The sequence below is a fragment of the Mizuhopecten yessoensis genome, unplaced genomic scaffold, assembly GCF_002113885.1.
Source record: "Mizuhopecten yessoensis strain PY_sf001 unplaced genomic scaffold, ASM211388v2 scaffold9331, whole genome shotgun sequence".
Classification (NCBI taxonomy): domain Eukaryota; kingdom Metazoa; phylum Mollusca; class Bivalvia; order Pectinida; family Pectinidae; genus Mizuhopecten; species Mizuhopecten yessoensis.
This window is the reverse complement of record NW_018407994.1, coordinates 723,762-740,454: the sequence shown is the minus strand read 5'-3', so window position 1 is coordinate 740,454 and position 16,693 is coordinate 723,762. Positions and strand designations below refer to the sequence as shown.

Here is a 16,693-nt window from a genome sequence, read left to right as displayed (position 1 = left end):
CTATATTTAAATCCGAGATGGCTCCACTCATATTTGAGTATTTCATTGGCTGACACATTTATGACTTGTTCTCTATAACCACTGAGGAAAATTACTCCAAACTCTGTATAAATAATCCCGATAAGGTCACCACCCAGTTTCGTAACTTTTCTAGAGTTTGTCTCTGTAGGAAATTCTCCCAAATGCACTTATAGATAATAACTACAAAAGCGTTTTTCGACTGATGTGGTTTATATCATAGACTATGATCAACTAAAATTAATGTGATTGCAGTATTCAGTTTAGATAGATATTCATGAAAGTTTAAATCATCTTATAGGCGCTCCAGCAAAACCGAGTGAATGGCCTGGTGATGTCGACGATACTGCAAACAAAGCTAGGATAAAGAAAGAGAGGCTCCTTGACCGCCGTCTCTTTACTCATATCAGGGGATTTCTGGGGAGCCTTTTATACATAGGCGTCCTCGTTTTATTATGTACCCACAATGTAGTAGAGGATGCATCTCTCCAAAACATTGAACTGATCAATCAACTTAAACCTTTGAAAAAGGTATGTTGTCGGTATACTTTGCTTGATGTATTGAATTAGTGACGTGAAGCACTAATGTAGGTAGGTACTCATTCCCCATTTAATAAATTTGCAGCTTCTGTTATTTGCTTGGTTGGTTGATTGATTGTTTGTTTGTTATTGAAAGGAACTGAATCCTTTTAACTGATATTTATTATGTTTCATACATCCTCATTGATGAAACATTATCACGTGGATGTCGGTAATTTGTGATATTGACTTGGTGTTTCTAAGCTTCGAAATATCAAATTAATATTCACTTCATGATGTCACGTCTTTTGTAACTGCTATCTGCCACATGAAGTACTTTTCTTTTGCCGATTTCATTACGCGCCATCTTGATTGATGATAAAAACAAAATGATAAAAAAAATCATCTCTAATATTACAATCCGTGACGTTTATTTCGGTGAATATGTATTATATGGACCTGAAAAGTGATATTAACCTCCACTTCCTTTCTGTCATTACCGGGTTTTTGGTCCATATTCACATCAACAAAATATTGTTCTTTATTTGTATATTGGTAATATGGGGCCAACTGTTGTTAAGGGTTCAATTTTGCTTATTTGACTTTTTCTTGTATCATTGCGATTTCGAATTCATAACATTTGAAGAAACTGCATAATGATTGATTTCTGTGACATTTTACCAGCTTACAAAAACTACATTGTAGATCTTAGAGAAAGCGTTAATTTAGACACTGATAGTTCATGACCGTATGAATGTTTCAAAGGATTATTTCATGTATCTTATGAATCCGATTTAATGATTTTTAAAACATTTTCATCTTTAATTTTCGAAATTTCGTCGGGTTTTTTGCTGGATCATATTATAAAGAAGAGACATAAGAAATAAAGAATAAGGAAGCATTTATTGAAAGTGAAACTTATAATTTGATAAGAACATTGATCGTCAGTTTTCTTACGCTCAAACTTGCTATTTCCCGACATTGTCTTCAATGAGAAAATTCGAATTGTTCATTGCTGCGATACTTCAAATATATCTTTTAAATCTCTTTCACGTATATTTTCAAATATTTTGACTTTTTCAACATTTGCTTTTACAAATATCATGCATGTTTTTAGTCGCAGCGACATCATGGTATACTCCGAGAGCCTGTGGTTTGCATGTTTTAACCTATCCTTTTCCTCATATTTGCAGATGAATGAAACTGCTGATATCTGGGACTGGATGAACACCAGATATGTCGACCAAGTTTTCCCTAAAACTTGGTACAACGGTGACCCTAAGCTTCCTCCTGAACGAAAATACATGAGTGATTCGACGAGCTATCGTATGGGTCCTGTGCGACTGCGCCAAAAACGGGTCACAGGTCAGTGAAGGAAATGCTAGTGCTTGGCCAATCATGTCGTTCTAGGAAAAAATGTTTCAACACAAACTCAAAACTTACATAACGAAAAATGCCACAGTAGTAATCGCTGAAGCCATACAGCTGTTTTTTTCTCTCTGCGTATTTTTTAGGATTGCATTAAATCAAGTATCTTTAAATTGAAGATACATGCAATTTTCATTGAAATGTATCTGTGCTTTCATTACGAGGAGTAACATATTTATGTTTCAAAATATATTTTTTCATCGTTTCAGAAATTAAGTTCTAAATTAAGTGATTAATATAAAAAAAAAATCGTTTATGCAGGTTTGTCAAACGCCTGCGCAGAATACACATCATTTCATAATTTGCATCTTTCATTCGCAAACACAGAGCTGACGTTTCTAGTATTTACTGTAAAGATGGTCATTTTGTACAGATCGGTTTTCAGCGTATATTTATCTAGATAACCGATGTTGTTTTGACAGGTCTGTACACAATTACCATAGAACTAAACCGGCGACCGTCGTGATTGTAAAGTGGCCATTGGTAAAATTTTAGTATAATATATTTACACTTACTAAGCAACAGATTTGGCTAAAACAGGAGCGATCACAATATGCATCAAAGTCCAATCTTAAAACAAATGATAGAATATTGTTGTTCATTAGCAAAAAATGGTCTTAATTATTGAACCTTTCCAATAGGCGATTACCGGAAGTGAAGCTTTATATCACAATACTACATTACTCTAACCATTATTTTAAGGAGCCAGAAGAAAGTACCTTTTGAAATAGCTTTCCGTCCTATTTATAACTTATAATGTACTTATCAATATACCATCAGTGGTGGATCCAAGGTGTAGTTCTGATTTTATGGAAAGCTCTACATTTTTTTCGTTTTTTCGTTTTTTACTATATTTTCATATTTTGTGTTTAACTGAAAGCAGGATAATATCTCTCGCCATAGAATTTATATTAACATTGTTAGAAATCAGTTCTGTGTCAATATAGGTGCATAATCTTGTTGGTCTGTATGTTTAAAACATGCTACTATTTACATCAGGTAACTGTGACATACCAGATGTGATGCAGAAAGCCATGAGTGTATGCCATCACGAATACAAAGAAATATATGAAGACAAGGCAGGTTATTGTCCAGGTAAATATAGATGTTTTCTTCGTGCAATGTTATTGGTCTTCGTTTTGCCTATAATAAATACATTAAACGTGATATTTGGTAAATTTTAATAATATTCTAGAAGTAGGCAATGTCATGACAGCATATTACAAATCAGCATATAGCAAACATTAAGTTATTTTTTGTTTTCTACATGCAAAATACTTTATGACAACAGACTAAAGAAACAAATTCTAAAATCTCTGATATCATGATTGTTTTGTTTTCCGTTAGAATGGACCAGGTATCAGGCCTCGTGCGACGGAAGTGGCTTTACGTATATTTCTGGGAATGCGACGTCTGCCCTCCCATACCCTGGACTATTTGGGACTTACAGTGGAGGCGGATACGTTAAAGACATAAACCCATTCGAGGCAGAAGTCACTCTCGAAATAAATAGGTTAGCAAACGCCAAGTGGATTGACGAAAAAACACGATTCGTCGTTGTTGAAAACATGGTGTTTAATCCGAATTCCAGACTATTTAGTCTGGTCAGTATTGTTTTCGAGTTCCCCGTAACTGGTGGTATACACTTGACTCAAAAGGCTCAGTCGGCTCGACTGTATCCCTACGTTAATGTGTGGGACTATCTGGTGCTGGCGGCTCAGGTCCTGTTTATTCTGCTCACGTTCGTCAGTGTCCTCCTGTTGGTCTACGATGCTTGGAATCTGAAAATGCAATGCTTCACGTCGGTAACATTTTTGGGGAAACTTGTGAGTAATGGGTTCGCTGTTGCAGGCATTACCTTGTATATCGTCAGGATCGATCGAACAATTTATATCGTTGAGGAGATATTCAACTCTGCTGGTAAGTGATGCAACATAATGTCGAAAGAAGTTGCAGAGGAAAATATTATTATTTGAGAATGCTTACTAAGATAACCTCTCTATTAAGTTTTTGTGAGTTTAATCACACGATTACAGTAATATTAGCAATTATTGTTTCTTACAAAACAAATTTGTATAAATTGCGAAGATATTAGATAAGGAGTTTTACATAAGAGGTAAAACGTTTGGCATGATTACAAGGCAATTATTTTCTATTTCAGAGAAGTTCCTGTCTTTTGAGATTGTTGTGTACTATGACAACATCTACAAACTGTGCATTAGTGTTGTCCTGTTTGTGGCAATCCTGATGCTCCTGAAACCACTAACCTTTAACTACTACCTGTATATGATGAAGACGTCAATTATGGTGTGTAAAGCGGACCTGTTCAGCTTCAGCATTATCCTAGGGATTGCTATGACTGCTTTTGCCTGCATTGTTCACCTATATATTGGTGCGACATCTTATTCTTTTATGACAATGGCCAAGTCGTATCTAACCCTGTTCAGAGCTTTGCTGGCCATGGTGACTTTGCGAGAGCTGATGGGGAGCACAGAGGAATTTGAGACGGAGATCGTTTTTACAATCTTCATTTTCACGATGACTCTCATCTTCCTGAACATGTTCATCAGTATCCTGAATGATGCATTTACATTTGTGAAAGACGGCAAAGGCGTTGGTTTGGTTGCACCATTCGATAACGAGCTAAATAAGCATTTCTGGAAAAAGATCAGCCAGGCCCTCAACTGTAGCAGTCAGAATCCTAAAACTGATGCAAAGCCTAAAGGTAAATGGCAAATCGTTTATTTGTAATTATTCATAGGATATCACAAATGCAAGAAAGAAAATAATCATATAAATTCAAATAGGTGCTTTGGTTTGGTCATTGTCAAAATCATTATGTCATGATGTTTATAGTCGATAAAATAATCGTTGCCTACGTAGGATGGACCTTTAACAAGATAATGTTACCTTATGTAATGCATCCATTTAAATAACTGAAGTGATAACTCACGTATTTAATTATTTCTTTTTCAGGTCAAGAATTTTCAGACTTACAATCTCAGGTAAGATTTGTTTAAAAAGTTGCTGCAATATATCTTAGTTCGCGCAACCGAAGGAATTTTTGTTTCACGTTTGTATTTAAATCGTATTTTGATATGATACTTAAATTACCAACATGAATGTAAATGTGCATCTGTAATAGGTTTAGATTATTAATATTATATTTTCTTGAGAAATGTGTTATCTGATGAATCGAGACAATCTTTCCAATATCTGATATAATATTGACATTTAACATTCATTCAATAGCAAATTCCTGATTAACATTTAAAAATGTGCACCAAAAAGGATGCGTGTAGGGTTTGGATTATACGCATCTTTATTCATATCACTTTTTGTCTTTGTTTTTGAAGTATATATACATTAGGATGAGACGAGTTATAGTCTGAAATATAACGTATGGAAAAGACAAATATCCATTTAAATCATTAGAGAGTGACGGTGATTTGGTCAACATTCCGGTTATTCCTATCTTCCTTTTCTTTCATATGAGTATACCATTTGTAGAGCTAACGGAGACAGAACTTCCTCGAGATAGATCTGATTTAACTCATGACAATTTTCTAATTGTGTATATTGTTTCCTGCAGATCGATAGCTTATCCAACATTCTGTTTTCAAAATCCCAAGAGGAAACCAATGATGAGCAGCGACTTCTCAATCTTATGAATGTAAGTTGTTCATGAATACTATCGTTCACATACTCAGTCTACAATTTTAACATGCACACTACGTAATCATGCTGGCACAGGCGTTTATAGAACCGTTCCCATCGTCCCATGACATTCTTATTTGCATACTTTAGCTTAAACGAAAAACGTTTGGAATCATTTTTGTTTTCATTTTTTCTACACACGTTTGCTTACGACATTCTTTATGATATTAACTAAAAACCAAAAGTGAGATGAAAAAAAGTTATTTGATATACATTTGCTATTTATGTTGTACGTAGCTTTGTAGCTGAAATTCATTCTGGTAGAATGTGCACGAAACCCTTTCTTGAATGTAAAATAACTGTTCTAGCCACACGTTGTAATATTTCTTTTGACTTGTACCACTGATGAGCCATAACGGACATATGGACCAAATGGTCCAGCAAAGTGTTGACTTTTTGTGGAAACATAAAATCCAAAAGGTGCTTCATTTATCTTTTATTGATTTGAAAGCGATATCCTTCCACTACAAGTAACCCTGACCCTTCATACAGTTAAATATTTGTCCCTCGCTAGAAAATAAACATTCACCAAGCTTTAACTTTGCCTTTATCATGTATTTAACATACCCAGCAAGTTGTATTCTAATTTTCATTGTAACTATAATTCGCCCTCAGTAGGGAGGGCGAAGAGTCAAAAGTTTTGACTGTGCAATAAAGGAACAAGATATCGATGAGTAGTTACTCATCATAACATTCTACAGTTGAACCTTATTGTATCTAAAGCAATTCGTCTGATAGCATATATATTCGTAAGCCTTGTTTCGCACTATTCTAAAAATACTGTGTTTGATATTCTTCTTCTTTGTTTACTTACAGCGCAGATGAACATAACTTCAAGGATCGATTCTAGATGGGAAATACCCTAAGTGGATGATCTAAGAAAAGTAAACAAATGACTACAAAGTTTCTAGGAAATACAATTTGGAAATAATACAGGATTCATGATGTCACCAGAAGTGTGATTAGGTTTTTTTATATTTTATTGCTTATTTTAACGTTTTTTTGTATTCTAATGTTTTTTTGTATTTTAATGCTTTTGATATTTTAATGCTTTTTTGTATTGTAATGCTTTTTTATATTAAGTACAATGTTGATGATTTTTTCCTGGATTCAATTTCACTACGATTGTTATCTTCTATAAGCTTTGCATTTCATTCTCGCAAAACTACATATATTTTGTACACATGTCGCTTATTTGAACTTTGTTCTATAAAAGAGTGAAGCATCATATTGGTCTTTTACATTATTATGTTTGAGCAAACCTTTAAAAGTTTAAAACTGATTTCAGTCATTTATAATTCAATAACACTTGATAATGTCATTGATTTCTCAAACATGTAATGATTCGGTTTCTTGCGGATAGTCGTAGCTCACCCGATAATTGCATATCCTGTCTATAAAAGAGAATAATAATGGAGGTTAAATTTATCATTACTAAGTAGAAGTATTTTCATAACAGTTAATATGATTTATTGACTTTTATTTATATCCAATGTGAAGTTAAACTAAGGAATTACTCATAGTATTCTTAATTTAACGTTTGTATGTCATACAACTAATTAAATTTCCATTCGTTAACAGGATAATGACGATGTTAATGTTTTGTGGCTAGTTGCAAATATTTGAACATAAATTGTCAATAATATTTATTTACTATATAAACTATCAATAATATTTATTTACTATATATAAACATTTAATCCCTGACGAAGGCCTAGCCGGAAAGCTTGGAAAAGAGTGACTTAAAAATTTGTTGATATCAATAATATCTTCATAAACATCTTTCCCATACTATACAACTGTTCAAAGAACGATAGTCCAGTTATTATATTGATTGTGTTTATCATAATAGAAGTTCATAAGGGACTTGCATATTTATAAGTCTTTTTGGGCGTGAGTGTGCAAACAAATATTACATTAAACTTAGAGGAGCGCATTCATATTAGAGTATCCAATTAACGATGTTTGAACCACAAGCACCAAACCGATCCATATATATTGACCTAGCACAATATTGACCTAGTACAAAACATTGACACAGTAAAATAATTAAATACTTATATGAAAGGCGTATTAATATTTGTTCGGTAAACATGCCAATCATAACCAGTAAAACTGTATCTCAAAACAATTATACATGTACCAAGGTCTTAAAACCATTATTTCTGTAATGAGATTCGGGAAACAATACAATATCAACTATTTAAAGTCTAAGCAACTGGTGTGTTTGATATCGAGTTTTCTAAATGCACATCATTTACAATTTAAATTAAATATTCCTTAATAATGACTTTTGGTGTATAGAATCTGAGATTACCCGATCATCATATTTGTATTCAATGTATGTGGTGTTATTTAGCAGTCACTGAGTAGGAACATAGGATATGTATGTAACTTAGCACGTCTGTTGAGCAAAAAAAATAAACAGTAATTTAGTACTTGCGCAGTACATTTCACTTTAACTAATTGTACATGTAGGGATTATTGCATCATATTTAAATAAGGTCAGCAACGGAACAAGCCGAGAAGATGTATATTACGACAACTGTTTACGTGTGCTTTTCTTTTTGTCAGAATTTGATTCAAATAAAGCAGATGATAGCCTTGCTTGATGGGTGTTTGTCTTTTTTGAAAAGTCTGTGGTAGTGTTTCAATGCCTACATTATTAGACTTAATCGTTAGCATCATAAAAGCACTCCATAACATTAAGACAAATTTAGTACACTACCCCTAATTAATTACCCATATTGAAATTACTTTTAAGGTTTTATTTTTTTAATTAAACATGTTTACTCTATATAAACATGGCTGAAATGGATTTTATGTAATGATCGTGCTTTTATAACAAGTTTTAGCATATTTTTACATTTGAAATCGAACCAAAAAGTAAAAGTTTTGTTACGGTAAAAACAAAATTCTTAATACTGTTATGTCGTTTTGAATATCATCACATATATAATTCAATCAGTTAAATGAAAATTCATATACGGTAATCTTTTTGAAAATTAGGACACAGTGTGAATACACTGAGTATATCAACTGACAACCGTTTTAGTGCATGTCCGTTACCATACACTACATACTACTTATGGGCAGAATAAGATCATTCACATCAAGTCACGTAATTTGATAATTTGTAATTTGGGCAACGGACAATGTAATTTATTTATTTGAAGAAGATTTCAAATAATCGATTATATGTCATCTTCAAAATTATTTACTCTTTACACAGGAAAAATGCAGGATAAAAATGATATTGGCAAATATCGATGACAAGACAATGATAATTAACAACGACGAAACAGGCAATATATATATATTGTTTAATAAATTTAATTTGTGAAATGTCACACTTGAGTTAATGATTACGAACAATTCGTATTAATTATGTAAATATCTTAAAGTAATTGCATATTTTCATTAAGATTTGAGATATATAGTGTACTTACAACACATTTTTCTATGAAATACACATTAACAGTGGAAATGTTCTTTGTTGCAAAGAGTCCTTTTTTGCAGCATATATTTTGGGAAATGTTTAATACCATTGCTCAGAACGAGCATACATAACGAGCTTGCTGAGGTCCCGAGAGTGTGACGAACATACATAACGAGCTTGCTGAGGTCCCGAAAGTGTGAAGTATGGGAGTAGATCAATCCGAAATAGTACAACGAATGTAATACATGTATACAATGCACAACCTGGTTTGTACAACGTGTGTCGCTTAAAGGTTAAAGGTTAGGTCTTCGTCTTCGTACACACGCACTGTTACTTCGGTCACAATAATAAGTTTCCCTATATCAACACAAGCAATATGGTACTCAATGTTGAAACATGTGAAAATCTTTTTCGTAATTATCAATGAAGATTATTTCATTAAATGCACAATCTAGCAACCGCAAATAGAGCTAACAGTACCTCCATCGGGACACTTGCTAGTGAAATATTGATGTATTTCATACCATAGTACCGATCCCAGTAATTTTAGTTCACTTTTCCTAAATAGATATCATTATCTTTTCATTTTTGATAACAAGTTGATATTTCCGGCGCGTGGTTCTATAAATAGAACCGGAAATATAGCCATGGTTACGTAATCGCGAACCAGGTGTAGCTGTACCCAAATAGGGACACCCCTACCAGTTTTGGAGATGAAAAAAGTATTTAGCAGAACATGGCATATCTTTGGAATATATAAGAGTCAATGGTCGTTCTGAATGAATTTCTTTTCCAAACTATCATTAGTTGTGAAATAGTAGGATTGTGAAAAATCACATAAATTGTACAAAACATTGAAAATCAATAACGTCGCATGGCGCAACAATTTAGAACGTTACATTTTCGTCATTATTTACAAACTAAAACTGTGATTGTGACCATAAGAGGCAGTAAATAAAGCTCATATATTATTTTATTGGTATATCAGCATCTTAAAATCAATAATTTTAATTTAAAAATACATCTTTGCACAGCATGCAAATTTCTTGTGACTTTATTCTTCAAGTGTCCTGATTTGGGTACAGTCCCGATTAGGGTATTGTGACGTTACATCATATTTCTCGATGTAATAAACAACTGTTAACGATATAACTGCAAACAAAATATATCGGTGTCAGCTTACTTGACCGGTAACACGAATCCCGGTGTTGCTCACATCGTCGACCTCTTTTAACCTCTTTATCATGACAATTGAGACAGTACCACTGTATGTTCCTCAGCGCTCACCAATAGGTGCTGCTGGGTTGGACTCTCCTGTGATGTACCTATGAACATGCTCTAAGTACTCTTTTACTGACAAACGGTAGCATCAGACCTATCAAACAAAATATACAATAACAAGGTAGAATATATAATTCAACGATGCAGGGGGAACATTCAGCTTTTTTGCATAATCTATTGATGTTTTCGTCTCATAGACTCCTCCGTCACTTTGGGGGTTCACTAATTCGTATCATTTACCAGCAATAATAAGTACCTAAATAGCATTTATAATTTAATCACAAAAACGCTATTAGGAGGATCCAACAAAAATATAAAAAGGTAAATATTAAATCTATACGCAAAATGAATAACTCTAAGTTCCAATGCCGTGATGCGCTCAGATATATTTTTGACTGTATACTCATTTCTCATATATCAGGTATTTCACACCTGGATACGTTTTGGTTTTACGTTATTAATGTTTTATGATGATTCGTCAGAGAGCGACAAATCTTACCCCGACTTCTCCATCTCCAGTGAGGAGGAGGGGGACAGCGATACGTATTCTGAGGACTCCTTCGATGACGAGCAAAGGAGTAGAAGTCCTCAGCGACACAAGATGCCCACTTACTTAGGTAAGGAGCGGTGGGAGCCTTTCGATCTTAAATTCGAGAGAATAATAAAATATAACAGATGGTCGGACCGTAAGACTAAACAGCGGTTTTTCAGCTCACCTGCCCGAAGGGCAAGTGAGCTTATACCATGGCGCAGCGTCCGTCGTCCGTCCGTCCGTCCGTCCGTCAACTTTTTCTTTAAAACACTACTTGTCCTGAACGGTCCAGTAGATTTTGACTAAATTTGGTCTGGAGCATCCTTGGTCCAAGAGCACTCAATTTTGTATAAACGGTGAGTGTGGCCCCACTGGGGGCAGAGGGTGGGGTATCCTGAACACTGTTGGGTATCCATCCAACTTTGATTCCTACAACAACCGATCTACGAGAAAACCAGGACTTAATTCTCTCACCCACCGTTAAGAGTCCCATTTTTAGCTCCCATTTTTAGCTAACAATGGTCCGAAGGCGAGCTTTTGCCATACCGAAGCGTCCGTCGTGCGTCGTTCGTCCGTCAACTTTTCCTTTAAAACGCTACTTGTCCTGAACGGCTGAGTAGATTTTGACTAAATTTGATCTGGAGCATCCTTGGTCCAAGAGGACTCAATTTTGTATAAACAGTGAGTGTGGCCCCACTGGGGCCAGAGGAGCAGGGCCCTATGTGGAAATAGAGGTAAACCCTTTAAAATCCTTCTTTTACCATTGGGATTAAGGGATTTTATTCTTATTAAGTCTGGAGGATCCTTGGTCCAAAGGGGACTCAAATTTGTATAAACGGAAGGTGTGGTGCCCCTGAGGGCAGAGGGGTGGGACCAAATAGGGAAAATAGAGGTAAACCTTTAAAATCCTTCTTCTGCCAGAGGGATTAAGGGATTTCATCCCAATTTGGTCTGAAGCAACCTTGCGCCAATGGCACTCAGTTGTGTATTTAAACGATGGGTCCGGGCCCCCTGGGGACAGAGGATGGGGCCAAATAGGGAAAATAGAGGTAAACATTTAAAATCCTTCTTCTACCATAGGGATTAAGGTATTTTATCCCAATTTGGTCTGGAGCATCCTTAGGTCAGGGGCACTCAATTTTGTATAAACGGTGGGTGTGGCTCCTTGGGCAAATGGGTGGGGCCTAATAGGGGAAAGAGAGATAAAACCTTTGAAATCCTTCGCCTACAATAGGGATTCAAGATTTTAACCCAATGTTGTCTCCATCAAGTTGTCTAGTAGTGCATGTTACTATTAGGATGTATTCATTAAAACAAGATGACCCCAAGGCCGCCATCTTGGATTTTGTCATTTGAAGCTTGTTCTCGCTATATCTCCAGAAATACTGGATGGATCTTTCTGCAATTTCATATGTACATACAGTACCTACCAATGTGTGTTTTACCTTTATAATTACTTCATATCAAGTACTTTTAACATATATCAGGTGAGCGATGCAGGCCCTTAGGGCCTCTTGTTGATTGTCTGGTTGGTGATGAATACCCAGGCGTACCATCCGAGGTCTCCATCTGCGTCCCCGGAACCATTTAGAGTTACGGAATAGAGAGCAAGGTCTCCATCCCCCGCGCTTAGAAAGGATGTCCAACCTTTGAGGGAGGTGAAGCTGGCGGCCTCAGATGGCAGTAGCATAACCATACCCCTAACTTTAAATGGTACAGCGGCTACTATAACGCTGATTAAGCCGGAGCTGTTTGAGGAGCAGAGGACATCGTCCACTGTTTAATTAGCCAAAAATTGAACAATACCACCAAACACTATAGGGCACTGTCCGTTGGACTTGGCTAGACCAAATGGGGGTAGGTCCACGATTCAACCCACACAACATCCCGGGGGAGTCATGATTTCTGGTTTGGTAGTGCCTCCCGGTGCCCAACTATCCATACTGAAAGTGATGAATGACACTGCCAAGTTCGTCATAATGACAGAAGGACAGAAATTTGGAATTAAAGAACATGTAGAGGTGAAAGCCCATCTCCACAGAGAAGCCCGGAGCTGTTTTACAGCAGACATGGTTCCTGGGAAAAGCCAGAGTACCTACGGGGACAACAGGGTTACCGAGACAATATAGGCCATCCCTCAACTTCCCATGGAAGCTCCTGTCTATAATGAGATGAATGAAGTTCCCAGGGAGAGCCAGAGCCAAAATCTGCCTCATTTCCATTTGACGGGGAAGAGGTTACGGAAACTTGTGTTACCTCTAACATCAAATGTTTCAAACTAAATGTGACGTCATCAGATAACGACAAGGATGAAATGGAACTGTTTGAGTGAATCACCCCCTCCCCCCGAGGCTATGGCGGGAAATTCGGCCAAGGACGGGGGACTGCCATTACAGAAGCCTGGCCACTGTCGCTTAACTGTCGCGGAGCAATCAGATAGCGTTGTAACCCACTCGGGTGGGGTACTCACCGACACAGCTAAGCAGACTAGAGCACCCCAAAAGTTTACTAGACTGATGTTGGGGTGACTAGGCAATAGTTTCATGGTAGATAAATTACACGGCATTGCTGTGTTCTTAGGTTTAGTAATGAGAGCAAGGGCAGTAAAAATCCCTGTGTAATTTTGTGATCAATGTAAATGGGAGCACATTGTACAGTTGGGAGACAGCTTTTAATTAGAAGCTCTATGTAAGTCTGCCAACAATACAGAGGTTCAGAAAGAGACGGTTCTCCGCCTCTCAGGCAGCCTCTGGGCCTCTAGAGAGAGAATGTTTTTCTGCTCAACCGTCTCCGGAAACTGTGAGGGACCGGCCCCTGGAGCGGTTATCTGCTCAGTGGTAGGGTTGTGTTATCAACACCCTGTCACAGTCAGCATACAAGTGTAGGGCATTCTTCCACTTTTGAAACTTCAGACATATTATCCAAATACTATACATGTCTGAGTACCTGGCATGGGCACGGTAAAGTTTATATTTGTAATGGTCCTGTACCTTGGAGGAGGGCACAGTTAAGTTTAGCCCATCGACAGAATTAGATCTATAAAGTATGGGCCCGAACTTCCACTAGTGGGCACGTGAAACTGTGTTCCTGCTCGGCGCGTCTAAATACCCAATACTACCCAATACAACCCAATACCTACCCAATACTACCCCATACTGTACCCAATACTACTTTGATACGACGAAATATCCAATAAAACATAGTAATTTGTTTCCATATACTGTATTTTTTTTTCTCCTCCAAAAATCATGAATTTGGTGCCAAATACGTCAACAATCTACCGTGAATACCACCCAATACTACTCCATACTACCCAATACTACAACATACTACCCAATACTACAACATACTGTACCCAATACTACTCTGATACGGCAAAATATCAACTAAAACATAGTATTTCCATGTATTGTATTTTTATACAATACGCGCCCTTCCTGCTAGGGGTCCCCTATGCTTAAGGGTGACCCGACCTTGTCCAAATCCACCAGAGAACAATCATCTCCAGCATCTTGAACAACACCAGAGGATCTGCTTGTTCAAGAAAGACCACCTCATCCATGATTCCTTATCAGCTGCGTCCAACCTCAAGAGGAGGGCCTTCATAAAACGGAGAAGAGTGTAGTGAATTTTTGGGGGAGTTATCTCCCTTAGACCGCTAACCGAGCCGACAACATCGATGTGACATCTCGGCCCTGAAAATTCTAATAGATTTTGGGACCTGAGAGCAGTTCTCAACTACATGCTGTGACGGTGTGTGACAACACATACCAAATTCACGACACAATTCAACCATAGAGGAATTATTCGTATGCAATATTTGGCTAACATGTGTATCATACTTTAGTTGGTCTTGCGATGCCTTTAATTTCTCAAACTCATCACTATATACAAGGATGTATGGATAACACCTAAAAGTTAGTCAAATAAGTGATTTCGATATATTTGGTACCAAAGAGGGTTCACGATAAGACAGTTTCCCCAAAGCAAAGACGTATATATATTACATAATATTTACATACAGTTTTCTTCTTCTTCTTCCACATAATTGCCTCCTTCGTCTTATCGAAGATTATGCAATGTTTATGATACACAATGCGCAGGTGAACACACCAATTGAAAAGTTTAGATTGTAAAAGTTAAAAAGTAAAAACACTGATGTAGTGTCAGACGTTTAAAGCTGGCTGATTCGACCCACCAGCCTAAGCCTAGTGAGTTCGGGGTCTGTTAGAAGTTTAAGCTTTTTTAGTTCCAATTCGTTGAGAGTTTTTCTTAAAGAATTCCAAGTTTGTCGAGTTCACAGTTTTTGAGTCAAGTTCGTTCCAGTCTTTTATTGTTCGAGGGAAGAATTAATATTTTCTTGGGTCTATTTTACATGCCTGAATTTGGTAGGACCGATCGTGTTGTTTTCTGGACCTCCTCATTGGTGTTTCGATTCGGTTTTCCTTTTTGATGGCTATTTGTTGTTTGTCAATTTTAAACATCATATGGAGTCTTGAGTGACGTCTTCTTGTTTGGAGTGAAATCCAGCCTAGGCGTTGGATCATGGATGAAACGCTTGAACGGTTTCTGTGGCTGTTCATGATAAATATGGCTGCTCTCCTTTGGACCGATTCAAGTTTGCTGATGTTTATTTGGGTGTAGGGGTCCCATACTGAGCTCGAGTACTCAACCGATGGTCTAATAAGTGCTCTGTAGGCAAGCTCTTTGATTTTTATTGAAGATATTTTCAAGTTCCTCCTCGAAAATATTTCAATAAAAAGTTGTATGTATATATACGTCTATGCCCAAAGTGATTTTGGTATCATTTCTTCTTTTATATAGATGCATGCTATTGTGAAGAAAAAAAAACAGTTGCATACATTTTTTTAATGTTCATTTTTTTACTGGCCACATAACGAATTAACACGCGTGGAGGATGACGCTATATTATATCCTATCTACAGAACAAAACTTTATGTCATCAATCACGGATCGCAGTAAAAAAAAGTCATGTTAAAGAACATTAAGCGTGTTGAATATAGATCTATTAAAAAAGGGTCCAAAATGAAACACAATCAACTCCTAAATCTCATTCCGGACATTCCGTTTCGTAATTACATTATGATAAGAAATTAGAGTTACTTCCCTTCCCGGAAATTATCATCCTTGTAAACACGTGTGAAACATCAAAAGCAAAACAGAATGGGGCGAATGAAGAAAAAGGTAATACGAAAGTCTGATTTTATGTTGTAAAAGCCAAAATGTAATGTTTATAATTCATTATGTGTCCACAATTCTATCAGCTGTCATGTTCATGACAATGCTTTGATCAAATCACAGGCATCTGCCAGTCTAAATATGTGAAAATATGAAATAGTCTTCCGTACCCTACTAGTCGTTGTAGTAATTCGCTCCTCTTGTAGGAGAACCAGCTCATGAGGCTGTATGTTGATTATATGTGCATCGAATGAGTGGAGATATGTATATACAGGAATAGCCATTATTATTACTTGTCTAGAGTCTCTTGGGGCATTAAATGGCAGAGGTCAGGCACAACGATCTAAATACCCCCTGCAGTGGGCGCGTCTAATTACCCAATACTACCCAATACCACCCAATACTACCCAATACCACCCAATACTACCCAATACTACCCCATACGATCCAGTTATGAACCAAATACTTCTTTATTACTGTGAAATATCACCTTTGTAGACGTTATTTACTTCCATCTGCCATATTTTATCGGGAAATATGCGATTTGGTGCCGAAAACAT

At 36.5% G+C, this 16,693-nt stretch overlaps 1 protein-coding gene across 1 annotated transcript in view; it reads left to right on the top strand.

Annotated features, from left to right (window-relative positions):
- Positions 1 to 16,053: 16,053 nt before the first annotated feature.
- LOC110457830 (pescadillo homolog) overlaps positions 16,054 to 16,693 on the top strand; it is a 34,811-nt gene continuing 34,171 nt past the window's right edge. The window contains exon 1 of the mRNA XM_021509258.1: positions 16,054 to 16,139. Coding sequence (XP_021364933.1) covers positions 16,119 to 16,139 — 21 coding nt within the window. The 5' untranslated portion in view covers positions 16,054 to 16,118. The remainder of the gene's footprint in view (positions 16,140 to 16,693) is intronic.